Genomic DNA, 26,834 nt, shown 5'->3' with positions numbered 1-26,834 from the left:
GGCTTGCATGAAAGCAAAAAGGGAGCGAACAGCCCGGCACTGATGCGCAGGGGAGCTCCATGGGCCAAGTTCTTTGGACAAGCTGAATGGTCTAGGAGTTCAAGTTGGCGTCGAAGCACCTGGAGTTCACACGTGTACCGGTCACAGTCCTCGATGATATGGAGAATCGTAGCTCGGGTGTGGCAAGCTAGGCACAGCGCCGTGTTACTGTAACCCAGCTTAACACGGAACACAGGGGTGAAAGCGACGTTGAGTCGTAGACGCCAGCAGGAGTGTCGTAAAGCTGCGAAGGAAGCCACCTGGCATCCTCTCAGGCAAAGTAGGAACTGAGGCTCATGAAACACGGAACGACGACACTTCAAGGGGCTGCGTCACTTATTCTCGTGTTACTCCGGATAAATGAGAAAGGCCAAGTGTTACAACAACGAGAGCGTAGAAAATGCGTAGAAAATCGACACCGCGAATCCCGAAACTCACCCGGCCCTAACCCGGTCAGACAGCGCGAAAGAGATCACGTGCTTGCGACCACCAATGAGAAAGGCCATAGCTCCCCTCCCCTGACATCAGACCTCGCCGCGTACGTTTTTTGATTCCGTTTTAGCGTCGCGAAACAACTGTAGCAATGAGCGGCGTACAGCTATGGACGGATGGAGAGAGGACAGCAGGTGATAGGGGAGCGTACGCCTTTTTGTGGCATTTATAATACATATACGTATCCAAATATCCACAAAAAGGCGTACGCGCCCCCCCCTCTCTTGGAACCAGAAGCAATAACCTTATCATTCCTGGCAACGGTTGGCGCACAGAGTGCTATGCGGTGAAGTTCTGTTTTTAGAGTGTGGGGGAAAGGGGGTTTAGTATGCGTCCAGGGTCGACTTCAGGAGTTAACTGTGCCAACATTCGTCCGAAAATTGACGCGTACGTGTCTTCGAGGGTTATTATATGAGGTCAAGTATTATATACGCAGAAACAAAGGTAATTCTTCCTCAATACTCTGGCGTGCAGTAGAATGCTTGCACGATTTGCTGAACCGCAAGTCTCAAAGTGTCACGATCACTGTTACTAACTGTCACACTGGCTTTCGCTGAGCTCTTACGCCATTGAATGTGATACTCTACATTTAGGCATCAATGTGTCGGTTCGAAAAGTTATCGGGTCGACACAGAAATCTCGACACACTTTGTCAATATTCTGCACAGAGAGCTAATGCACCTTGTCCAACTGCGCTGCGTGCGTTCCTTTGTGTGTCGATCTGACAAAGCTCCTGAAAAATGTTCTCGTTGGCGCGATAACGGTATATTATCTGTGCATTCACACGAGCGACATTCCGCAGAATATAAACACAGCGGAAGATGCGAAAGACGTCATAGCTTTCTGGTGTCACGTGAGCGCTCAACGTAGTGTACACTGCTAACCGTGGGGAATATCCTGCGACACAGCCACAAGATATTCCAATAGCAGGCGACAGGAAAAGACCTGCTAAGTGCGCCACTCCCGATATTCCGGCTTCGTGTGAATGCTCAACATAACACGGGCCGGAACATCGGCTCCGTGAGCAGTGTTTTCGCCTTTCCTCCCACTAGAATATTCGTCGTCTAGAATGACGCTCGTGTGAATGTACTGTATTGCGGGTACAACACTACTTTAAATCAAAGTATGTACAGTTCCGTCACTGCAATCGCTCAAGTGTGCTTCAGTGCGTCCTAATGAGCAAAACACTGCCTGCGGACATCTATAGGAATTCAACAGTTCGCAACGCAGACGTCCTGAAAATGCCAAAAACGTTCCACGAAGACCCGTAGGACACATGTAAGCTGTCCAATAAGGCAGCCTAAACTATTCCCAAAGGAACGAAAATATCATTAGAAGGAATGACATAGCATTGCTTTAAGGAATCTAGTAATGTTTAATTCAACTGATTGATTCCATATCACTCGCTCTTGATATCGACATGGTTTGGAGCTCCATGTTAACGTTCGCTTCTGGTTCGGATGACCCGGTAGGCTAACTATCAGGTTCGAACGTGTCGATCCGCAGGCCCGCTCCAAGTCGAGTGCTATAGCGCGTTCTTTGGTATTACGTTCAGTTGCATTAGCAGAGATCCAGTGCAACTCAATGCGAAAAGCAGTAGCATACTGACTTATACGGCCCAGTGGACACCCTCTGGAAGAGAGTCTACAAGGTGACTAATTACATGAAATTCATTAATTATTAACTCTTTAATTGGGGAATTCTCGGCAAGAGCGAGATAGCAGGACGGGAGACAACCCTCGTTGAAAGCGTGCCACTCGAACATAAGTGCAAGGAATCTAGCGGTTCTAGTCGCTTGGATCACGCTAGGGACATCGCGGTCTCTCGTGTTCCGGTTGCGTGTATAGTGTGGGCCAATGAGGACCAATGCCGGTCCTCGTGGTGCGGATGTGACGACACCGGATACAGTTGGGCAAGCGGCCAGATTGCGGACCGGGCAAAAAATCTGTTTCATGGCAGATTCCTGGCGCTACGAGAAACGGCGCGCGAACACGCGACATTGCTACACGTTTTCACCAAACGAACACAAGTGCTCAGAATCCGGCAAAGAAATCTGCCAGGAAATGATCACGCGCCATTACTTCACCGTGAAACCGAAACCAAATTGGAACGGGCCGTTCACTTTTTTTTTTGTTTTTTTGTAAGTACGACGCTCTTCCAGGATGTAATTTTGCATTTGGCACCTATACGCGGTTAATACAGTTCAACACGACTCTAATCCAAAAATGCGTCGACACCTCCAGACTGTCATTTTAGGGGTTATCATCGATACACCAGGTGGCTTGTCGCTTATTGCTCAGTCGTAAAACATTTAAAAATCCGCGTAAAAGTCGCGTGAGTGATAGGTAGCTGGCAGGTTGCGGTAATTAGCTAAAATCACAACGAAAGCACAACCTCAGCTGAACTTTGCTGTCATATAGTAGACGAATTGAGTAAATCCCTGATTTGGTGTAGTTCGCTCGACGAGCCAGTGAGCATAGCTCTGTTCTTGCATAGTTCATGTACTTTAGGGCTAATGCTGCGCGTAGGGTTGCGCATAATTTGATTGAAATTGAGGACGGTAATTTACGGCGAAGCTTGTTTTACAACGGCCGTCTATCTTATGGATGACGCAGGAACTGGTTGTTTACGGTTTGAAACAGTCAACAGAGCCATCAGTGTGTACCTGAAGGTGGTCATGGAGCTTGGCTTCTGTAATGGCAGTGGGTGCAGACTATACGGATGTCACGTACTGTGGTGCTGTGTCCAAGACTCCAAGTATGTAGGGTTTGACACAGTGATGAAGCCAGAGTGATTGTATTTTTTTTTTTTTTTTTTTTCTGGACGTAAGTTGGCTAGAATTCTGTTTTTGTGCTCGTGCGTTTTTACAGGTCATCAATGTAGCTTTAGGCAGACATTTCGCTGTAGATTCTGTCGGTAATGGTAAATGTTATTCTTTCAGAACGTGTAGGTATATGCGGAAGGATTTTAAAAACGCGTAAGAGGTAACTTCAATCCGAAAGTATTTTGGAAGACCCGATGTAATTCAGATGCAAAATGCAGCCGTCCCTTCAATATCGCATGGAACATCGTGAAACATCGTGGTTGAGGAGATTCTTACATTTTCATCAGGTTGATTTCATCAGGTTGCCATATAGATTAGGTTGCCATCAGGTCATTAGGGGAGAACAGTTTTGCTCAATAGCTTCAACTTGGGATGCTCGTCGGAGCCTAGATCATGGGCGCCGTCACGGGGGGAGGGAGGGCAAGGGAAGCCGTCACCCCCACCCCCACCCCCGCCTGGCTTCCAGAAACGTAGGGTTTCTGAGCCAAGACAATGTAGTTGCGGGCGTAGTTGACGCACCACCACTCACCCCCTGGAAAAAAATCCTGGCAACGCTCCTGGTCTAGAGTAAAATATTGCTCCAAGATATCAGAACCATGGAACTCCATGTGATGTACTCTCGCAGATAGTGAGACCTGGATATTTGCTGCCGGGGTGTTTGCCTTGTAGGATATACACCAGAATGGCTGTCCTTAGACTGGAAATAGGTTCCTATTTGAGAAGGTTTGGGCCACCTAGTTAAGCTAGTTAAGGTCTGCTTGAGTAGGATTTTGCAGTTCCATAATTAGAACAGCCACGGAAGAGTTTTTTTTCTTTTTTTTGGTCATCTGCGTGTAATAGATTCTAAACGGTTGGGATGAGAAGCTTCCAGTGTTGTACGTATCGCCGTTACAAGTAACGCCGTTACAGTAATCGATACTTTTTTGGTATCGGAGTGCGTATCGCGATACTTTCTTAAGTGGGTATCGGAAAAGTATTTCCGTTACAAATTTATGGTAACGCATCGTTACCGATACCGATACTTTTTAGTGCCCCACCCTTTCTTCACCGACCATATTTCTTACTCTTATTCATTGTTATTGCCCTCGACAAGAAGCTTGTGGACACGCCTACGTGCTCCGTAACCGGAATTATGAAATTATACCAAACACGTGTTCACAGTTTTTCTTTGAAACTGAAGGAAATAACCACGCTGTGTTCAACAAAAGAGTTGAGGTCAACGAACAGAGGTCAAGATTTTGACAGTGCGCTCTGGATTTCACTGCTAAGCTGCCGTGTCGCACTGAGTCACGCTCACATATACTGTGGCATTGTTAACTTCGGAAGGATTCCTGGGTCATTGAACTCCATGGTTTGTGTGGGCCTGACACTAACTTAATTGTCACACTGGCCTCTGTCAGCTGCCGGAGACACCACGGCTTGCAAGGATGGCAGGAGACGATTTCAAGAACCAGCTATTGATAAAAGTCAAGCATAACGTTTCCGAGCTACATATGAAATATGCTGTCTTTTCACTGCAAAACTGTTCACGTAAGCATATTTCCGTGTTGCGCCATATCCGTATTTCAAACAAAAGTATCGCCCAAAGTATCGCGTTACTTTTTTTAGTAACGGTAGCGGTACTTCGTTACTTTAAAAAAGAAGTATCGATATCGGCATTTCGATACTTTTTACTCAAGTAACGGGTATCGGTATCGCGATACCATATTTCGGTAACGGGTACAACACTGGAAGCTTCCTATTGCTTTTAAGTGTCCGTTGAGTCGGTGTGTACTCATCGTTCCATTAGTTTTCCAAGATGTGAGGACAACAGGACGCTACAATATCAGATCACATTCAGATTCACCGGGTTTGGTAGGGTGACGATTGTAGCGTTTTTCCTGTCGGAGAAGATGGGGCCTGCTATGCGCACTTCATTGTAACAATCTAGAAGCTTTCTTTAGTGCTACACAATCAATATATCTTATGGCGAATTCGGGTGGTCATTTCATGGGGACACGGCCTAGCGCTCGGAAATTGCTAGGTCGGCGCCCGAGCTGGATCACGTGACAGTTGCCACCCGAGCATGTTTTAGTCACTTGGATCACGCAAGGGGCATCGCGGTCTCCCGTCTTCGGATTCCGTCGTCTGCTAAATTACGTGAACTTGGGTGTGCGGGCCGATGAATGCACTCGCCACCGTTGCAGTGCGGATGTGACGACACCGGATATAGTTGGGCAACCCGCTGCTCGATCGTTTCGAGACCGGGCGAAAAAAGTGCTAGCTGGCAAATTCCGTGCGCTCCGAAAGCGCCACGCGAGCATGCGAGATTGCTTCGCTTTGACCAAGCGAACATGACTGCTCGGGATCTGTCAAAAAAAGTTGCCACGAAATGACCACCCAAATTCACCATTAGCATCTGGTGTGCTATCGTGTCTGTCCTGCAGGTGCTTCCTGTTCTACATAGTGTAAGGACATCAGAGGGTTCGTCTACGGCAGGGGGGCAGAATTCATTCGTGTCCGCGGGCCGCATTGAACCATGGAAGAACTACGCGGGCCGCATACTATGGGTTTTGGTGTAGCAACACAACATACACACACATGACACAACATAGAACTTAAAACGACGTAAGAAATATATATTTGCGTTACCTAACGTTGCTCAATCACAGGGTCAGCAATCCTTTTTAGTCGCTGCTGTACTGAGGAAACTTGGCACCTCTTATTTCTAACAATTGCATCAACATCGGGTGAAAGTAGTTGCACAGTTGCAATCTCAAGGGTATGCGTTGTGGTGTTTGTTTGTTAGTTGTGAGCGTAACTTTGACTTATTCAGGTTGCTCACAGAAAACACCTGCTCGCAGACGTACGTTGACACAGTTGTCTCGCGACGTAAAGACACAAATTATTATTATTACTCGTATGTTCTACCAAACATGGAAAGGTTTCTCTGCGACAACATACGTATCTTCGGATGCTTTCGTCCAATGAATGTAGGAATAAAACGAAGCCGCACCAACTTCAACGAACTTGTTCTTACCGATGCGTCGCACTACAGGTCAGTAGTTATCAGGAACGTTGACCATGCACAGCTGCAGAAACGGCGAGCCAAAGAGACCAGTTTCAAGTCTCCCGGATGAGTTGGAAAATTGTTTGCTCGAATTCACTCGGGGGATCACCAAGACACTGCGACTGAACCTGTCCGTTTCTCGTGGCATTGAAGGCACCAATATTATCTGCGTATATTGTTTGCTCAAATTTTGGTAGGAATGTACTAGTAATATCAATCAAGTAGTCAAAAACCAGACGCAGGGGTTGGTTTAGAAAATCATCAGCGACGACGAAAGTAACACAGAGAAAGACAGGGAACGTCGAACTTTCAACTTTTAATCGTATGATTAGAGATTGATTATGATTAAAATTGAAAGTTCGACGTTCCATGTCTGTCTCTATATGATACTCCTGTGCTGTCAGACGGACTAATTTAGTGTCACTTTCAGCGAGTGACACTTGCATTTAGTGTCATTCGTGTGATGTCAACACGACATCTTTTTGTGACACTCGGCAGAAAGTGTCACTAAAAGTGCCCCAAACTCCACTTCTCTTCGGCTGACAAAGTGTGTGGCCTCCACGGCAGGCATTGTGGTAAAAATATTGAGAAAATGTGAGGGGCTCCGATACCACAATATTTTTAAACAAATATTTTCAAGAGCGTGTTTATTTGATTTTAGTACACTGTGACATAGTGCCGAAAACACATTTACATTTCATTACTCTCGTTAACAGGCTGTGACAACTTGGCGGTCTCGGCGATCCGGCGGCGGCCATTTTTGTTGTGGCACATGCTTGAGGTCAATTTGTTTAATGTTGGAAGAAGATTAACAGGAACTGTTTCTAAATCAAAGAAAAACATTCTAAGGAATAAGGTACTGTGGCGCACGCCAAAAAATTTTGCCGCGGTTTATTCGTATCTATCGTAGTTGCCCCCACTATACGATAAGTGACACTTACTTAAGCCGTGTAGCGAGCAAGTAGTAAAAGGGGCATTCGCTGGTTGGAGTGCGACAAGGGTATCACTTTCATCGTCTTCGCTGTAGTCATGTACCAGCCGGCCCCATCGGCTGTTGTCAATGGCAACAGTTTTCTATCGCTAACCAACGCAAGATAAACTACACGAGCACGCAGAGCCCAATCATGTCCCCACGACCGCTGAAGCTATTGGGCCGATTTCTTCTTTTATCTTTCCTTTTTCTTTCTGCCAATAAATCCCCCCACCCCTATTGGGCCGATGTGTCTCTTTTTTGGTAGGGGGCCACTTCGGCGCCCCTAGTCTCTGGTTCAAAAGCCATCTTCAGTGACTAAGGTTCACAAAAGCCTCTGTGATGACTTTCACACGCTTTGCAGTTCCAGTTGCGATCACTATATAGGGTGGTTATAGTGGGAGCGGGGAGACTCGCCAGAAGACTAACAGACTCTGTTAGTAGGAAGGGAGTTGCCTCAGGACAGAAGCCGCCGATATTTCGAACAGAGACTGTTCTTCTTCTGGGCACCGTCCTCATCATTGGCATGGTATTTAAAGGGTTAGGTGTGACGTGTTTAAAGGTTCATGCGAATTGGGGGTTGTTGGGCGAACTGTTGACCCACAATTCGCATGAACCTTTAAGCACGTCACACCTAACCCTTTAAATACCATGCCAATGATGAGGACGGTGCCCAGAAGAGGAACAGTCTCTGTTCGAAATATCGGCGGCTTCTGTCCTGAGGCAACTCCCTTTCTACATCTCTACCGGTTCGCTGGATTTCTACCCATCTAGACTCTGTTAGTGTAGCTTTGGTAACTCTTAAGCTGTAACAGCTCCAGCTAACTTTGGTAGACAGTGAGGTATGGAGCTATTCAATGAATCTTCGTCATTGAGTACGGCGCAGATTTACCCTGCGTTGCGCTATCCTTCTGACGGCGAGAAAGCACAGATACTCGAAGCCCGGGCGGAATTGTTTGGTGAGATGCTTATCAGTTCAGTGGTAGTGGTGGCTAGTGCTGTGCCCGATGCGATGGAGCATCAGGGGAAACACAAAGAACGTCACTGACCCTCGTACACAGGCCACCAAAAGATATAACGGCGAAAATGTGATAGCCAGCGACGTTCTTTCTCGTGATCTGTGGCACTCGCGGGCACCAATATGACAGGCAACCCACGTTTTTGTCTTTTTACTCCGATAAGAACTTGCCTTTTCGCGCACAGATGCCTGTCCTGTTTACCTATCTCGCAATATCGAACACGATTTATCTGGCTGTAACGAATCTATTCCCCGCGAGACCCGCGTTTGCATAGCCGTCGGGACTTCTCTGGGTCAAAGAGAGAGCGCGTGATTGAGAACGCACGACAGAGCGAAGGTTTGTGACACGCGACCGTCGTAAATTAAGCTCGACGAATTGTTCTGCAAAGACATTCGGACTGGAAATACATGCGCATAGGAAGAGGGAAAAGAACTCGTTAGGAGAAAGCTGTATTGTGATTCTTGCGGCTGCAGCTGTCTGCGACTTCATAAGCACTATTGTAGGGAAGCGAAGACAATTCCGCATGCAAATATAGCACGCTCCCAGAGGACAAGAAAACTCGATACTGAATTACGGCAGACGTCGAAGTAAGTGTCGAGCTCGAGTATGTGCGCTTCAAAAGGTCCGGTGACAGCGTACGATAGGATTATCCTGCATTGGGGGACCTGGCAATGTTGACGGGCTTTATGCGCCCAGTTTTGCAGCGCAGGTAACTTTTCATGTTTTGTCAACTTTCGTTGTATTCACTTCGATGCTTGGCTTCTTTAAAGTACATATGGATTAGAATGGAGTGGAATCTGGAGCTGCTAACTGGCTTCGAGATCAGAGTTGTATGCGATGAGAGCTCTTTTGTGATGTCTTGTGCAAAACTCCATTCAACGATTGTGATGGCGGTTGAACTGACTTGCCGTAGTCGTTCAACGAAGTCACGTCTGTAGATACACGAGTTAAACCAACCACGACAGCGAGGTTGGTTTCTTTTCTTTTTCTCTACTTTTTTTATTTATTTTTTGACGCATATGTTAGTTGCTTCCACCTTCGTAGACGCATCAGGAGTGTGTCGTGGTGGTGGAGACGCTGTGGTTGTTGCGGAACTATTTGTCCGACATGGCAGTATATGCTACATGAAGGGGACCACGCTTCATGAGCCAACTTCATAAGGACTTGCGCCCACATTTGCCTAGCCTGTCGGAGAACTACCCAGATAAAGCACCCATGCAGACTGCACAGCCGGTGTCAGGATTCGAACACAGTCACCTTCCAGTGTCGGTGTGCAAGGCGGTTGACCTATAGCCAATCAGCCACGCCACCGACTGAAGTTTCATCCAGAAAGCGGCACCTTGGCGTGTCAACACAGTAGATGTCTGAGGCTTTGAAGGTACAAGCCTCCTCATTTTTTTTAGTTTTTGTCTGTTGTGCGTGCATGACAACTACCATGCGTTCATGAACAAGAACGACGATTCTAGCTGACCTGTGGCGCGAGAAGGTGTGTTTGTTCTGCACGCGCGCAGAATGCGCTCGCACTCGTTGCGAGATCTCCATGTGAGAATGAATGACGTTGACTCCACCCTGTGACGCGCATCGGAGTACCAATCAGGTGCCTCGTGGCATGCAGTCAACCAACTCGACCGAAACTGCACTAGATAACGAGGGGCTGTAAGTTCTTGTCCTGACCGAGAAGTAGGTGACCGAGATGAATGAACGAATCCTACCTTTCAACGTACTTCATTGCAAACGGCCACACGGCGACGATGCTCCCCGTGAGGAAGAGAGTTTTGTTCCTTGAATAACGTGTTAGGTGTTAATGGCGTCACCACCGGGAAAGGGGACAAGAAAGTTCCTTCTTCATCTTGAGGGGGCAGATGGAAGATCGATGGGACGACATCTGGAGAGTATGGCGGATGGTTGACCACAGAACAGCCGCAGGAGTGGAATGGATGGCACCAATCGCCCCAGAAGCACCGTTGGGGGGAGGGGGGGAGGTCTCCCAGTGCATACCGCGTCTTTGGCCTTGATGGGTGGGCCTAAATGTGGTGTAATGCGTGAGCTTTTAGGACCCATTTGACAGAAACGTCAAGGTATCGGGTCGAGACACTCTCAACTGTGTTTTTGGATATGCCTGTGACCTGGCGGCACGGTCCGGGTGTCGACACGGCGATCTGTCATGAACTCAACGTGCATACGAGGATCTTTAATTGTGCGGTCACATCGGCGGGCCTGACAAGACGGGGGCAGTCTTCGGGGCTCTCCCGTCCTCGCTTGAATTCTGCGGCTCACTTCTTCACCATGCTGTAGGATCGGGTGTCCCCTCTTAACGAGGCCGTCATGTCCTCGTAGATGTCTTCCGGAATGAGGCCCTTCTGACACAAATGGTAGATGACTGCACGTGCCTTCACTTTCTTCCACGTTGGTGGTGCCAATTTACTCCATTCTTTTTTCTTTTTCACTCACTCACTCACTCTTATTCATTTTAGTTCAACCCTGCGGATCCCCAGCCGTCACAGGAAAGCCGCGTAGCGCGCTATTTCCAGTGGCGCCAATCTTGAAGAGCGCCCATATCGTATGACAAAGTGCCAGGTCCTTCAGTGTCAGACTGGGAACTAATGGGACGTCCCGCGTATGTGGCCAGCGCCGCGCCATGACCGTAAGAAGACGTCTTTCCCTTATGTCAGGCGTCTCCTTACAGCAGGACTACACTGCACCAGGAGCAGGACCTTACAACACCGTCCGTACCACCGTGGTACCGAAGCTCCGCGCATTGCAGCTTTTTCAGGGCGGTTTTGTAATTACGCAGTGGTAGGACATACAGCTAAAATATTTTGCGTGCTCACAAGTGATTGGTCACTGGTCATTGTGGTCACTTCGTGTGGTAGCCCTGCTAGACAGCACGGAAAATGGCTGCTCGTCTCGCAGTAGTCGTAAAATATATCTTTAACTCAGAGAAAAACGTAAAGCGGACGTCTGTTCGTAGACCGTATCTTAACGTGAACTGTGAATGTTACAAACATTGAGAAACGCACAGCCGTGTTACTGCTACCGTGCTCCGCACAACATCGATTCATTTCGCTAAATTACCCTTACCACCTGCATAGGCAAAATCATGGAGAAGCATGATCCACTCGCGCTTAAACTGGTACTTTGAAACCAGGGTCTATTTCCCAGAAGCCATGGTGGGATTTCGCCAAGGAAGATCGGCGATAGATAATGTCATAGACATTGTCTGCAGCGTCCAGCAAGCTCGGACTAAAGGACAGCTAACAGCTGACGGTTTTTTTTCGACGTGATGAAGGCATACTACAGCGTGCTGCACAGCGTCATCGTCGCAACACTTCAAGAGGTTGGAATGGGGGCCGGCGACTCTCATGGATCCAAGACATCCTCTCTTATCGGTTCCTATTTGTGCGCACTTCAGAGAGAGACACGACCACATATCCCGTTCACCGCGGTGTTCCACAAGGAAGCGTATCAGCTCACTGTTCTTCAACATCATTATGGCTTCACTCCCCTTACAGTTACGTGAACACACTCACATAACAATATACGCTCACTACGTGTGCATCTGGACCGCAGCTGCCCGCCGCGGTACGATCCAACACCGTCTACAGACCGCTCTAGACACAATTGTATCCGCGTGTCCCTCCGCGTTCTTAATCGTGTTCACAGTTGCATCTTACCTCGCCGACCGCGGACTCTCGATCTCGCCAACTAAAACGATAGCAATGGCTTTTACGCGCCGCTCTTCTCGCAAGTACCAACTACATGTTTGGGATACGCCGCTGAAGTTTGTCCCGCATTATCAATACCTGTGTATCATCATAGCAGAGGGTTGACATGGTTGAAACACATCAAGATAATTTTAACCAAAACCAACAACTATACCAACGTGCTACGACACGTCTTTGGGGCATCCTGGGGTTTGCAAGGGTTTGCAGCTCAACGGCCGCATTATTTGCCAGGTTATAACATCCAGCAAGGATTTGAGCTTCCTCATGAAACATCCTCCACAGAGCCGGCTGGGGTTTTTCTTGGGTTTTCCTCAGACGCTTTCAGACATATGTCGGCACAGTTCCCTTCGAAGTCGGCCCAGGGCGTCAGTCGTGACGTTGCCCACATCTGTGAGGCCGACAACGTCGAGCCCTTTCGCCATCTCCACCACCGTCTGGTTCCACTGGGTGCCAGGTCATGCTGACTACGGTGCGCCCCGTCCTCATGAGGAAGGTGAGGCGATTGCATCAGTACCGATGTGTCGTCCGCCAGCAGAATTCAGGTATGGCGGCTCTGCGCCCGCAACACACTACACTTCGTAGAGAATGCTGTGCCTGAACACACATTCCTGCACTCCATCGACCCGAAGATGGAATACACGACCACTCTGCGGCTCACCCGAACGGAAGAAACTATCGTACATCGTTTACTGTTAAACGCAGCCGAAACACCGTCACTACTATTCAAGATGAGCCAACTGAGCTCCTCAGCATGCGCAGCCTGCAGGGTGGAAGCAGACACGGCGTATCTACTACTGCACTGTAGACGTTAGAACACTGCCGGCGACACCCTCAAAGGACTGCCCTGGGACATGCACACATAGACGTTTCTGTATTACCTTGGCCCTGTGCGCCACTCCCGTCAGTGGTGCGTCACTTCCTCCAGACGACAAACCTCATGTACAAATTATGGGTTGACCTTTCATGTCATCTACACTTCACACCATCCTCGTTATCTTATACTTGTGTTTGCTTCATCTTTTGTATTATTTTTGTTTTAGGAATTGCAAGCACGTCATAAGAGAAGCCCAGAAAACACTAATATGTACAGCGATATATAGTCTCAGCACATATAGTTTCACCTGTATTCACCGCACCGCGAAAAGGCCGCATAGCTCTTGGCGAACTTGTGGTAAACTTCCTGACGCATAAGCTGCTCCCGCAGATAAGCTGCCGCTGGTTGCCAGAAGCCAAATCAGACTTGAAGCAAGAAACACGTCCAAAAAAATTACCAGTGATTTATTGAATAATTGCTAAGCGTGCGTTAACTCTCGATCTGTCGGAATGAAACACTCCATCCGTCATCATCAAAATAAATAGCCGTCCACTTTGGAAGCCCATATGAGAGATATTTCGCCGTTTTCAATACTGTCTTCTGCGTAGACGTCAGAACCGAAGGCTGCTGGGTGAATGGCGTCATTCTCATTCCTGGTGGCCTTGCTCTTTTCAGTAATGAGACGGAATTAGGCACCATAAGCACGTTCCAGCACGTTTTACCAGTCGGGTTCGCAGAAGACCAAGAGTACGCTTCGCGTCGTAGCCGGTGAAATAGACTTTCTGTCTGGGCTCGCTCTGGTGAGCGTTCAGTGTCAGGCTAGTTCGTTGCCGCGGATGCCCACGTGACCCGGTATTCACTGTAGCCGGATGTCGTGACCTTTGTCTAGAGCTTTTGTCTAGAGCGCGGCGCTGATGTCTTGGACCACAAGTGAGAGGCTGCTGGTTACCTTCCCTGTACGAAGTGCAGTTAATCCACTTTTAGAGTCACTGAGGACAACACATGAGTCTGACGCATTAGCGACATTCATAAGGGCGTGTAGAATTCTATATAATTCTGCCGTGGTGGTACAAGCGAACGGAGTGTTGAGTGCCACAGCTTGGAATGTAGAAAGCGCAGGTTGACCCAGTTGGGCTGCTGACGCGTCAGTAAATATCTGTGACAAAAATACGAGTGAGCTAGCTGGCACGGTCTTGCAAAGCCTGGGAGGCAGCCACACAAAAAGACGGGACTGCTGCAGCATGGAATCGGAACACATTTTTTCAACAGATAAACCGCGGGTTAAAGGCGTCAAGTTAGTTCACGCATGGCGCCTGATGAGCCTCATCTGTGAGCCTTATCTGAGCCTCCCTCTGCAGGAGCCTATAGGAACCCGACAGAAACGGGTCGAGTTGACTCATCGCACCTCCTCAGATCAATCCTTCCTAGAAGATTGGTTGACGCGGCCTGATTGGAGAGGATTTCCTGCGATAAACCAAATCGACCCGTTTCTGTCGTGTTCATGGAACAGTGGCTTATGTTATGGTTAGAGAGCTGATTTTTAGCCGCATAGCACGCAGTATGCCAATCATCATGATATCGCTCTGTCTCCCGATAAGCTGAGAAAGGAGGGCGCACACACCTTTTTACGTATCAACTTTCCTTCCAATAGGAAGATAAAACGATATTATTTTGAGCGTTGGTTGGCCCAGAACGATTTATGCGACAAAGAGCGCTACCTGTTAGTGCATAAAAATCCGCTCTCTCGTTATGGTAAACGACACAACGCTATAAGGCCGAAGGGATGGCTTTTTCCGAATGTTTGTTACTCACTCGGTTTCCTCCAACGATATCTTCTAAGCTATTGCCATCGAACCAAATACCATGCGATTGTGCGTGGACAACTAGTAGGAAAATTCGCTCACGTTGTGTTTCCCTTTCTTGTCCAGTCTAATTTAATCTGCCCTCACCTTGTTTATGAATGATTGTCAACTCTGTTTAACATCGTGCCTGGAAAAAGGGTACTGATAAGGTATCACTAAACGTTACTACGCACAGCGTCTTTCTTCCCTTTGTTACCGCCTAGCATGACCTTTAGAACTGCATCGGGGAAGCGTCACACCAGGACGAAGTAACAAATCTATTGAACTAGACAAGCTCTTACAGATATGTCATCAACAATCCTAAATCAGCTACAGCATTTAAAAAAAAAAGAAAGGAAGGAAGGAAGGAAACGCTTCTGGCAAAGCTGCCCTGCACTTTCAAGGAATGCACGTGCACCCCCCCCCCCCTCCAGTACCATGCTAAGCACCCTTTCTGCACATCCTGCGTTCACAGAGGCACGTCACGAGTCTTACTCAAAGGAAATGTATGTTGTCGTTACAGTGAACACGTCCAACTCCAATGGCCCCCGCCATCTTGCTCGTACTTCTTGGCTTCAGATGTCTCGCTGTCTTAGGAGCTCTACAGCAGGACAGCTGCTCAGAAGAGTGCCTTCAGAAAGTCATCCTGCAAAAACCTGACGGCCGATTTGTGATCATCGAAGGGCCCTTGACAATACCGCTAGTCGAAGTCATCGAATTACTGTCGCGAAACATATCCACCCACTACGTAACGTTCAAGGTCAATGAAAAAGACTTTCACATACCAAACAACGTTCAGCCAAAGCTAGTGCGCATTCTGCAGAAGTATTCATTCGTCGAAGAGGTAATTGAGGCGATTCTTACGCGGAATGTCCTCGAGGAGATCAAGAAGACAACACCAGCGCACAAAAAAGCAACGCCAAAAGTGCCGTCCGTAAGACCAAGCGTTCTTTCAACACCTACTACGGTACATGTTACCACGACTACGACAACCACGAGACCAACAACCCCTGCGCCTGCAACGAAGCCTACCTTTCTGCCGGAAGAAGCGACCACGGTGACGTGGGTGAAATCGGAAACAATAACGTTACCATCGACGAAACCGTCAAGTGCCCCGGTGCATGGCGCAACCGAAAGTGTCGAAACCGTTACCCCAGAAATCGTGACAGAGCGTCCCCCTAGCGAGATACCTGTCAGTGTGCAAAATACTCTTGATATTGTGCAAAAGAATCCTGATAGCTTCGTGACCGCTTACGAAGTCTTAAAGTCTCAAGGCGTTAAGTTCCCCGATGATTTGACCAAGCCGATCACGTTCGTAATTATCAAAGGCGTGAGATACCGTCTTCATGAACCAATTGTCCCGAAGATACCCATCGATGTAAGCGGATCCGTTTTTGACCTGTCAGTTGATGTTCAAAGGTTTCTCAAGTTCGTCAGTGTGGAAGACCAAAAGATGGATGCTATCATGACTGCGATTAAGCAGATTCATGGAAAGCCTGTAATCAAAAACGGTAAACTTGTGGCCGTCACCATTTTGGGGAAGACCTACAGTCTGCCGCGTCCTGTAGACATTGTTGTTGTGGTGCACGACGTCAAATACACCCTTCCAAAAGATCTCGAAATACTCCTGAACAAAGTAAAAGACGATCCACAAGCCTTCTATCAAGTGTTGGCCCTCTTAGAGTTTTATGGCTTCCGGACCAGGAGAACGGAGCATGGAAGAATAATTAGTGTCGAATTTGAAAGCAAGGTCTACCCAGTCAAGACGGTTACACCCATCAAGGTGACCCTCAGGAAAAAAGTGTACACCATCCCGGCAGATCTGGAGAAGATACTCTTTAATCCTGACAGAAGACTTACTGGCGAGCTTCTACTAGAGCTTCAGAACAAAGGAATTTATCTGGACGTGGATGAGAAAACATCTACCATCAGAGGAATACTTATGCAAGGCATCCTTGTGCCTTTTCCTGTTTTCATCAACCTTCAAATACAAGTTGACGAAAGAAAATTTCGAATACCGACAGATATCCCAGAACTCATCAAAGTTCTGGAGACAAAAACCTTGTCTGCAGAGCATGTGGCGTATATCTACGAAATCACCGGAATCCAACCAGTTCTTTCACCAAACAACGAAGTCATCGGTCTGAAATTTAACGGCAAGACGTATCGCATGAAACCAAAAAAGCAGACCATTCTGGTTATTAACCAGTTTCGGTATGTGCTTCCTAAAGACAACGATAGGCTTGCGGATGACCTCCTCAGTAGGAGGTTGGGAGCAGGATTGTTCTTGCAAAAACTCCAGGAGGCCGGTTACACCATTCTCTTCAATGAGGACGGCAAAGTTAGTTCCGTTCTGAAGGGCATGGATATTTTATATCTTCCAGTTGAGATTGAGCTACTGATAATATTAAACAAGAAGAAATATCGTGTTCCTAAGGACTTAGATAAAATGGCACAGTTCATCGGGTCGCTGGAGTCTCCGGAGCATGTGAACCACGTGTTAGAAAAGCTGCAAGAGCTCGGTGTACGCGTAACACAGGATCCTTCGACAGGAAGAATAACACTTAGATTCAACCAACGTGAAGTTCCCATAGTTAAGCAAGAGAAACCTTCTTTGGAAGTCCAGATAGATGACACAAGATTCACCCTGCCAGAAGAACTTGACGACCTTCTTTTATATGCTCGAGAGAACCACGTCCCCGCCGTCACGATCATTAAAATTTTGGAACGGAACAACATTCAAGTTGAACTAGGTAACAACAACGAAATAACCGGTGTGTCAATCCACGGGACTGTGTTTCACACGTCCGTATCAGAGGTCACAGAAACCGTGGAGGTTGTCGTCACTGTTGAAAATCAGCAGTTCGTGTTTCCAAGAGACGTGCAGAGATTTGTGAACTTTGCCAAGTCCAGAGGTATTTCACTCGTAACTCTTATCCCTGCTTTGGAGCAGAAGGGCATCGAAATGGAGTTAGGTCCGGAAGACGAGGTAATCTCTCTAACTGTAGGGGGTCACGTGTTCCCTGTGCATCAACCCAGGACTGTTGTGGCGGGCAGCACGGTGCTTGAGGACATGATTAGCAAAGTGGAAGAGGAACCATGGGTTATTAACGATATCCTGACCGAAGTTTTGAAGATGAAAAAGCAGAAGCCTGGCACAAAGGTAGACGTCAAGAAACGACCAGACGGCTCGATTGCATCCATCACAATCAACGGACAAGTTATTCCAATACCACACGTAGTAAGCGTAAAACAAGTTATTGGAGGAAAGAAGTACATATTTCCGCAAGATTTCCGCGTCATTTTCACTCGTATCGAGAAGGACCCCTCTTTCGCAGCAAAGCTTACGATCAAGCTCCAGAAGTCCAAAGTTCCGCTGGTGATATCAGATGATTCCATCGTGGGAGCTGTTATTGGAGGCAGGCGATACATGTTTCCCGCTACAATCACCCTCTTCATTCACGCTGGAACCTCCAAGACATACTCTGTGCCTTCCGGTATTTATAACTTCATCGCGGACGTCCTGGTGGCCCGAGCGTCTTCGCTAAACCTCGACGAAACCATCGCCACAGTCAAAGCGGCTGGAATCATTCCGCACGTTGTGAAGAACCGTATCGTAGATCTACGCTTCAACGGTAAGCGATACGTTGTTTCTAAACAGACGTCAAGTAAAGCATCGCTAACGGTACACGTGAAGGGTAAAACCTACGTTATCCCGCAAGACGCAAAAAAGTACGCCGAACGTCAAAAGCAAAAGGAAGTGACGTTCGGAGACCTCGTGCTTGCTATCCACGAGGCAGGAGCCACTGTGGTCACCGACAAGGACGGCTGGATCACGGGTTTCAGACACGGTGATGATGTTGGAGACATCGGCATAATTTTCAAGTACTCTATCGTCTCTGAAGGTAAAGAATACACAATCCCGAAACAGCTCAAGCAACTAGCTGATGGCCTGTCGACTGCGAGCGTCGATTGGAAGCAAACTGGGGAATTCCTAAGAAGCTTTGGACTCACAGTGAAAGAAGAAGGAACAAATATAAGGATCGGCTTTGAGGGTGTATTCTACAACGTGAAAAGACACCTGCCCAACGCCACCATCAATATGTCCAGTGACACGTATCACCTCCCGGGCGATATCTACAAAATGGTGAGGGATAATTTGGACCGTTGGGAGGCGTTTGAGAAGGACTTGAAGAGTCTCAAGATGAAAATCAAATTGGACGAGGATTCTAAGACACCCAAAAAGTTGACACTGAATGGGGTAGAGTACGACGTTCCTCCCGAGCCAAACAGATGAGAGAAGATTTGAGCGAATAAAGAATTCGGATAGTGTATTATGTATATCTACTCTGCTCCGTGTGTCCATTTGTTGTGATCGTGAGTGGTCATAAAAGGTATAATGAACTGACAGGGGTAATTTTTTTGTTTGCTTATTCCTGGTGGTGCCATGTTCTTCCGATGCCGGGAGAGAAAAGTGTTTGCATATTTGTCATGTACCCAGGCAGTAACCGATTAAAGTGTATTATGTACGTGGTTATTCCTGAAATAAAATTGCGCGCATGCATGCCAGTTCAGCGGGGCTTGTGAATCCAATCCCGAATATTACACGAAATCATGGTTGAAATGTAGTTGCTGTATGGATGCCAAACATCTCCGTGGAAACCCCTTCACGCTGCGCTCCTACGTCACGGAGTTATGGCACTTTGAATATGAGGAGATCCTTTCACTCCCCTCCTCCTCGCCCGATCTCGGTATGACGTAGCACCGATCGCGCAACGAAAGTGCGTAGTTTCCCGTCCTCATGACGACGCCTGCAAACAAGGACGTGGCGAAGTGCTCGGAATAAGCGGAAGCGCAATATGACGCAGAGCAACCGGTCAATGCGTCACTTCCCGCCTATTTCATGGAGTTCCTAGGCACAGCTTGGCGCCACGGTCGGGGGGCTCGAAAATGGGTGATTTTTAAAACTCGGTAGCATAAAAAATAATAGGATGTGGGAGAGGTTGGACTTTTGAGGCGTACAGACCCCGCCAGGACAAAGTTCTATCCGTGTGGTTTCTCGGCCCCTTTCATGAATTTAATCCTAAAAGTCCAGTTGACTATCGTCGGGCGTCGGACGAATTCCTTTCAAAGCGATAACTTTATATTATGGCCACCAACGTGTAGGTCCGTCCGTAACAGTTGAGAGAGAGAAGAAGGCACGAGTGTGGGCGGGCGCCCGTAGATTGGAAGACAATCCCATAAAGCTCAGAGCGTACATAACCTTTGCCGGAACGCCCAAAAATGCAGCCAACTTTTTTCTACTTTCTTTATTTTATTTTCCTCGTTCGCTCGTTTCTCTCTCCTTTTTCTGGTTTGCTCGACCAAACTTAACTTGAACATGGTCAATTATAATCATTTTTGTCTAATACATTACCGCACATTGTCATTGCAGCCGCCAATATTCGTAAGAGTAACGTGAAGCGTGCTTCAAACACGTAATTATACATGAAATGAGTATTTCGGCACCAGTAGGTGGTTATGGAGATAAACGGTATCAAGAAAGAAAGAAGAAGAAGAAGCACCTGTCATGGACATCAACAACAAATATCTCAAAGGCAAGAGAGACTTCATCAACGATCTAAACTACGAAAAAGACACGTTTCGACCACGGATAACGACGAAGCGACGCTCACGACAAAGAACCATGGAAGTTGGATTCGGTCAGTTTCTTCCTGTCACTCGAACAGCGCTATACAGAAAAGAGCATTCATGCGCAAGCAGGGTTTCCCGAGACTTCATTGCTTATCCTTACTGTAAAAAAAAAAAAAAAAAGAATACGGAGGCTTTCAAATATCAAGTCATCAAACTTGTCACGCCAAATGTGTCAGCAAATATCGAGTCAAATTTTGAGTCATCAATTATGTATGAGGCGCTAAACACTGTGTCATATACGGTGACAATACCCTATACTATACTGCTATTTTCATGAGCTGTCTGTCGCTTTGGAAGTCACCCTAGAAGGCATATTTGCTAAACGTGGAGCAACATAACAGCATATCATGCTTCGAAATTGTGAAAGAGACGGAGGAAAGTATTTTAGGCAAATCTCGACTGCTACGCTTTACTTCCCTGAACCCCTGATTCCTGGGGATTCTGGAATTCCATCTGGGAATCTGGATTCAGGAAGACGAGGTAATCTCTCTAACTGTAGGGGGTCACGCGTTCCCTGTGCATCAACCCAGGACTGTTGTGGTGGGCAGCACGGTGCTTCAGGACATCATTAGCAAAGTGGAAGAGGAACCATGGGTTATTAACGATATCCTGACCCAAGTTTTGAAGATGAAAAAGCTATTCCAGATGGAACCCAGATTCTGGACCTGATCCAGATCCTGGGGATCGAGAACTGCTACGCTTTACTACTACACAAGCCCCGTACATGCGTCATGTTCTAAACGAAATGATACAAGATAGACCAAAAGCCAGGAGAAGTCATGACGAAAAAATATTAAACACCGGCTTGACACAATTAACGGGCAACAAAATTTACTTGTAATGTTTCGGCGCCTATGCGAGCGTCCTCACACAACGTACGCCAAGATGGATCCAGCAAATGGTATTCTCGTCGATCCCTCGAGTTTTGAGGAAGGCGGGCCGCAAAGAACACTTGAGAATAGCAACATTAATTAACACCGATAAGAAATGCTCTTGGGTCTAAACAACCTGAACACACGAGTTACCTTTCAACTGAACATCAGTTGTATGCGGCTGCTCCACGGCGACACTACCTGTGCGTCCTTAGTCCCTGCTTACCACGGTATGCGTGTGATATTCTGTTCCTGCGCTACTGCAGAGGGTACAAACATGTGGCGTCACGAGAAGACTGGTTCGAGGTTATATTTTGCTGCGGTGGGCAAGAAGCGGGAAATAAAGCTGATATCTGATAGTGCCCACCAGCATGCTTTGCGCGGCGGCAAAACGTAATCGATGACGTAGGGGCTCAGGTCGTCACTCGCGGCGAAGCCCAGCCAAGCAACTCGAATCATTGCTTTGCCTGCGCTGCGCCTGATACCTGATAAAGCTAAAGCTCTCATCAGGTGCAGTCTGGTGGTACACAAAAGCGAAACTTATCTACTTGCCCTAGTAAAAAAAGGAAATTTGCAGTAGCTTATCTCCTTTCGATAAAGAACTGTAATGTTAGGTTGTCGTAAATGTGATCTGGCTGCATGTTGCCTGACACATCGTTCTCTCTATAGTGGACAAGTTAACGCGAAAAACTGACACAGTAACACGACAAACATTTCTATATGTAGCGGTCAATGGTTTTTCTTTATATAATCCAGTATGTGTTAAACCAGATCGTGAGATCGGAGGAACGTAACTCTGTCGTGAATAAGCCAAGATTTGACTTGCACCCTATAGTTACTGAGCACCGCGAAATGTTTGGACTGTCACAATTATGCAGAAATTAAACGAATTAAAGACCATTTCAAGGACCACTGGTATACGTTTGATGCACGCACGTTAAATTGCTATAGGTACAAAAATTATTATATGTATAGTTAAGTGAGTAGACCAAGTTCTGAATTCTGAATTTGATAAAATGGTATCTCCATAAAATGATGATGATGATATTAGTGAAAAAGATTACCTCTTGACAAATGGGGTTCAATTGTAGCAACATGTTTGCGCAATGACTGCAACGATACGTGGATCTAGTTCAATAACGAAAAGCAGCACCCAAAAAATAATTCGTTCATATAATGGGGAGGGAAGATGTTGTGATAATAACTGAAAAAATCGCTCCGGTATCGCAAGAACTGTGCTATGGTTTGAATGTCATTATTATAATACGTACTCTCGTCTCAGAATGGCCAGATGTGTGGAGAATAAGACCTTTATGGCAATTTCCTGCGCTGTTGTCACGCTTTGCATCTTTGCATCTGTCGTCATATCCATGGTACTGTATCCAATGCTCGGTAGGCTGATGGGAGGTACGTGTTTCCTTTTCCTCATTCATGTAGTACGCACACGAATTTAACTATTTGCGTTTTCTGTGTTTTCAGAGCAACAAGCCCCGAAAAGCATGCGAGGATGACCCTGTGTTCAATAAAATCAAAAAAAAGAAAAAAAGCTGCTATCTTGCTTGGCTCACTTTCAACTTTGCCTCGACCAGTCTTAGACATGGCGGGCAGCAGCTCAGAGGGCTGTCCGATGGGCCTGGGAGGGAACTATGCGCTGTGTAGTACGTTGCGTCGTGTCGGTAGGACAACGGTCAAGAACAATGCATCATAGCATCAAGGCTACCAGACCAGCGACAAGCTGATGGCGCTGCAATGTTGCTGAACGTCTGCATATGATGAATGTCAGCTCTGGTAACTAAAACTAAAGTTGGTGTGTTTCTGTTCCCAAACTCCAAACTGAGATCCGCGTGCTGTGTGACTGTCACAGCAATGATTGTCGTTTCCAACGTGCAAATCTGTGTCGTCTGCAATGTTCCGTTTCTGTTCACTGTAATACCCTATAGTGGCGTCAAAAGAACTTTAAGTCAATGAGCAGTGCGAGGTGTCGCGACTCCTTTTGATCCTGTCGTCCTCATCTTCGACAATCCGGCTTCTTTTCGTCCACACACAGTGAGTAATACAGTTGCTTCCCATCAGTTCCCCTGGCGCAGTCTCTTTTACCTCATGACAAATCCTGCAAGAACTGGCCACATCACTTCACGAAGAAATGGTTCACAGAAATGTGCTCCGTCGACAAACTGACATTACGGTTTTGAACTGTCTTTTCTTTTTCTAGCTTTTTGTTTCTTTGAACTTGTGACTAAACGCAGTGCAGTAACGTAAGACTTGATATTTGATGAAGACTTGAAATGATATTTCCAGACTACACGGAGTCAATTTTTAAAGCATTTTATTTTCGAGAACAGCTCAACTTCAAAGCCGACGAGAATTGTAGCTTAGCATGGATTGAAGTAAGCGTAACGGCGACCGGTGTACCTGAAATCCAACAAAACGAAACGTTTACAACACTTACATGCGAATTTCACTCCTTCACTAAAACTTGTTTCACATCATTCACATCTTCCCAGACCTTCGGGGCCTTCGGGTTGTTTATGGGCACCTCATCATAAATAATAATAATAATAATAATTATTATTATTATGATTATTTAATATCTGAGTACTTTTTGGTGGAAAAATTAGCCGGATAGATTGCCGGCGGATGCCGGACATAGTGCTATCGGTTTCATAGATGGGTTTCCGGAAGCGACCGATTCTTCAAGAGCAAAAGCCGAGAGACACGGAACACGAGGACAGCAGGACCTGCCCCTGCCGAGCAGGGCAAATTTCTCACATAGAGTAAATGCTCATTTGCACAGCCCAACACTAAATACCCAAAAGTTCCCAAAGGGGAGGAAGAGGGACAAGCAAGGGGTTTGAAATAACACAGTCCCCCCCCCTCCCCACACACCCCTTTGTTGATGTCTATAAATGGCTATGCCTGATTCCCTGGACTAAATAACCCTTTGCCGTGTGAAAGAAATTTGTCTCCCCTTTTCTTTCTTTCGATGAAAGAATTACCTGGTTGTCTTGTCTCGATCCAAGTTGTTGTCTGCTGCATTGAACCTTCTGTTGTTCTTCAACCTAGGTTGAAAGTTTACCCCGCGTTGATCTTGTCCGTCGCCTGAAGAGAACACGTCCGAGTCATCGGCCACGTAGTATTGACGTGTCCGAGGCTTTACCAGGTACTTGGGTGGGTGACTAAATCTGTGCCTGTATGACCACACTAGTGGAAGCAGGACAGCGAAGACTATCACCAGACGGCGCAGCATTCTGAATAGCTGCAAACAGAAATTAACGTTGCCATTAGAGAAATGAAAACGATGAGAAATACCTAGCTTTCGAATAACGACGGTAGTTCGTGGCAGCTACGTCGCAGGACAACCGTGGTCATGTCCACTGTGGAATCCGCACATGATCATACTCGTAAAGCCGTGGAAAAGGAAGCATGATGATCTTTTCATCATTCTCGTTTGATAAGAGCACTGCTCCGAGATAAGACCATACAGAATGCACCATGGGCGTTCCGAAGATTTTTTTTTTTTTCCAAGGGAGGGCAAAGAGCTTCCGGAGTGCAAGCGTGCAACCCCCTCCCCCTTTTTTCTGGACGCAGACGTTGCGGACTGTGCGGGTATTCAGAGGTTCCTCTTATCATATGACATCTGAGAATAAGCATTACGCACTATTTTCACGAGCGACCTTGGAGCTCTAGGGGGGGGGCACGCCTCCCCCTTGCCCCCCTCTCGGTACGCCCATGGAATGCACAGAACCTGTATAAGTAGTAACGTTCATGGTATAATGAAATTGGTTGCAGAACCACAGTATGTTCACGACCTCTTAAAGTACAGTGCTTGATAAGTTCTCCGCAACTTTAGCAAGAATTAAGTGGCAAAAGCATGTAAAAATCCACCGGGAGAAACTCCGTGTGTATTTTTTTTTTTTTTTCATAATTTCCCTTAACCACTTGACTCAATGACCTCTGACTAAGTGGCCGCTTTGTGGCTTCGATCTCTGGAATACACAATGCCCCGAGAAAGCAAGTTCGTTTCGTGATTTAAACTTCGCGAGCGACCAGCATAAAGAAGAGCGAGATAGCGAAAAAAAGAAAGAAAAGGGCAGCAGAAACAGTACTTACATTTAGGACGTGCACGGTACCTTGAGCAATCTTCAGACTGATTCTATGTGGTGAACTCTCTAGTCATACGCCCGCTATTTATTGTTGAAAACTTGGTTGCAGTCCGCCATCTCTCACATCGTGGGTCATATCAGTCATATCAAGTCACAGTAGGTGGCATGAAATACAGTAGCACACAATTCGTGCCGTATTTGACAACGTACGACTCGTGCTGTAGTCGCAAAACATTCCACCGCAATCTAGAAGTGTCACGACAGCCATCACCGAAACGCGCAATTTCCATTTAAAATGAATCGCGGCTCGTGGACGTGCATTTGACCGTCGTGCTGGATGTGATTACGTATGTAGCTCGTGGTACAAAGTATGTTTCTAGTTATGTACTCATCGAGACTGTAATCGCAGGGAGCGTGTTACACGTCCAGGTGTATGATGGTGAGCTCCGTGATGTCGGTTGTAGACTACACCCGTACCAAGTTGTTTGCGGTTGAAGGGTCGTTCTTAGCGCGTAATTGTGGTAATGTATGCAACGCGATGCCCGCAGGTGGTTTGGCTGTCCGTTGTGTTTGTTTTAGTGCAGAATGCGACCTCACGGAAGCGTCAACTCTGAATGTTTCTGGCGTGACGCTCTCCCTCTTTCCACGAACCTTCAACCGGGGTCTTCTGTTTTTCAATCCCAACGGCTAACCACAGAGGATCGGGCAGGCAGCCGTGCTCCCGACATTGAGTAGATATGAAGTATGAAGAAGACGGCTGAAAACGTGTGCCACTAGAGTGCACGAGAAGTGCGGACGGAAACACAAAGACCAAGGCACGTTTGCATGACAGTTGAGTATAAGTCTTACTCCATCTCAATAGCCTTGGCAGGGCATTGAGCACGCACTCGGCGCTCACGCAGGAAATATAATATATACCCAAGCAGTGGCGTATCTAGGGTGTGGCAGGTGTGGACAGGTGCCATGGGCGCCAGGTGAACAGGGGCGCCATTATGTGGTCGGGTGTGAATGTGCCAGGTCGGGCACTCAACCTGGCACATTCATAAATGATCTAAAGCACCCGCCATTATGGAGGTTGTAGTGTGAAACCTAGTGCGGACCACACGAAAACGCATCCCCAAGGACATCATATTAACCATGTTGCCATGGGCGCAGGTAGCTCTAGATACGCCACTGTACCCAAGCAAATACAATATACCGTATAGGCCATGAGAATGAACCTGAGACTCGTACTCAACTTTTACGCAAACAGGCCCAGAGGTGGCCATCCTCACCCTCATCACAGGCAGCGGCGGCGGTGATGGTGTTGGTGACGAGGGAACTGCTTGTGGTAGTCGAAGGCGTGCAACGTCGCAACTATCGCATTGAGGACCCTGAGTCCTGGGGAGACCA

At 47.1% G+C, this 26,834-nt stretch overlaps 2 protein-coding genes and 2 long non-coding RNA genes across 10 annotated transcripts in view; 2 read left to right on the top strand and 2 right to left on the bottom strand.

Annotated features, from left to right (window-relative positions):
• Positions 1-19,342, top strand: part of LOC135393787 (uncharacterized) — a 31,594-nt gene extending 12,252 nt beyond the window's left edge. For 4 of the 7 annotated variants that reach the window (XM_064624053.1, XM_064624056.1, XM_064624055.1 and 1 more), the window contains exon 2: positions 15,297-19,342. In XM_064624053.1, coding sequence (XP_064480123.1) covers positions 15,315-19,070 — 3,756 coding nt within the window. In that variant the 5' untranslated portion in view covers positions 15,297-15,314 and the 3' untranslated portion in view covers positions 19,071-19,342. The other 3 variants (XM_064624057.1, XM_064624058.1, XM_064624052.1) reach the window with 3 other exon arrangements.
• The window catches only part of LOC135393786 (NPC intracellular cholesterol transporter 1-like), a 113,768-nt gene extending 92,170 nt beyond the window's left edge, over positions 1-21,598 (bottom strand). Inside the window, exon 1 of the mRNA XM_064624051.1 lies at positions 21,493-21,598. The gene's annotated coding sequence lies outside the window, so the exon portion shown is untranslated. The remainder of the gene's footprint in view (positions 1-21,492) is intronic.
• Positions 20,301-22,883, top strand: LOC135393789 (uncharacterized). The gene is made up of 3 exons (XR_010422719.1): positions 20,301-20,475; positions 22,622-22,746; positions 22,819-22,883. It is a non-coding gene; the product is annotated as an uncharacterized LOC135393789 (long non-coding RNA).
• A 765-nt stretch (positions 22,884-23,648) lies between these two features.
• LOC135393785 (uncharacterized) lies at positions 23,649-25,597 on the bottom strand. Its single transcript, XR_010422718.1, has 3 exons — positions 25,450-25,597; positions 24,336-24,595; positions 23,649-23,751 (listed from the first exon to the last, which is right to left on the bottom strand). It is a non-coding gene; the product is annotated as an uncharacterized LOC135393785 (long non-coding RNA).
• Positions 25,598-26,834: the final 1,237 nt, after the last annotated feature.

Source organism: Ornithodoros turicata, chromosome 5 (assembly GCF_037126465.1).
Source record: "Ornithodoros turicata isolate Travis chromosome 5, ASM3712646v1, whole genome shotgun sequence".
Lineage (NCBI taxonomy): Eukaryota > Metazoa > Arthropoda > Arachnida > Ixodida > Argasidae > Ornithodoros > Ornithodoros turicata.
This window is presented reverse-complemented; position numbering and strand designations above follow the sequence as displayed.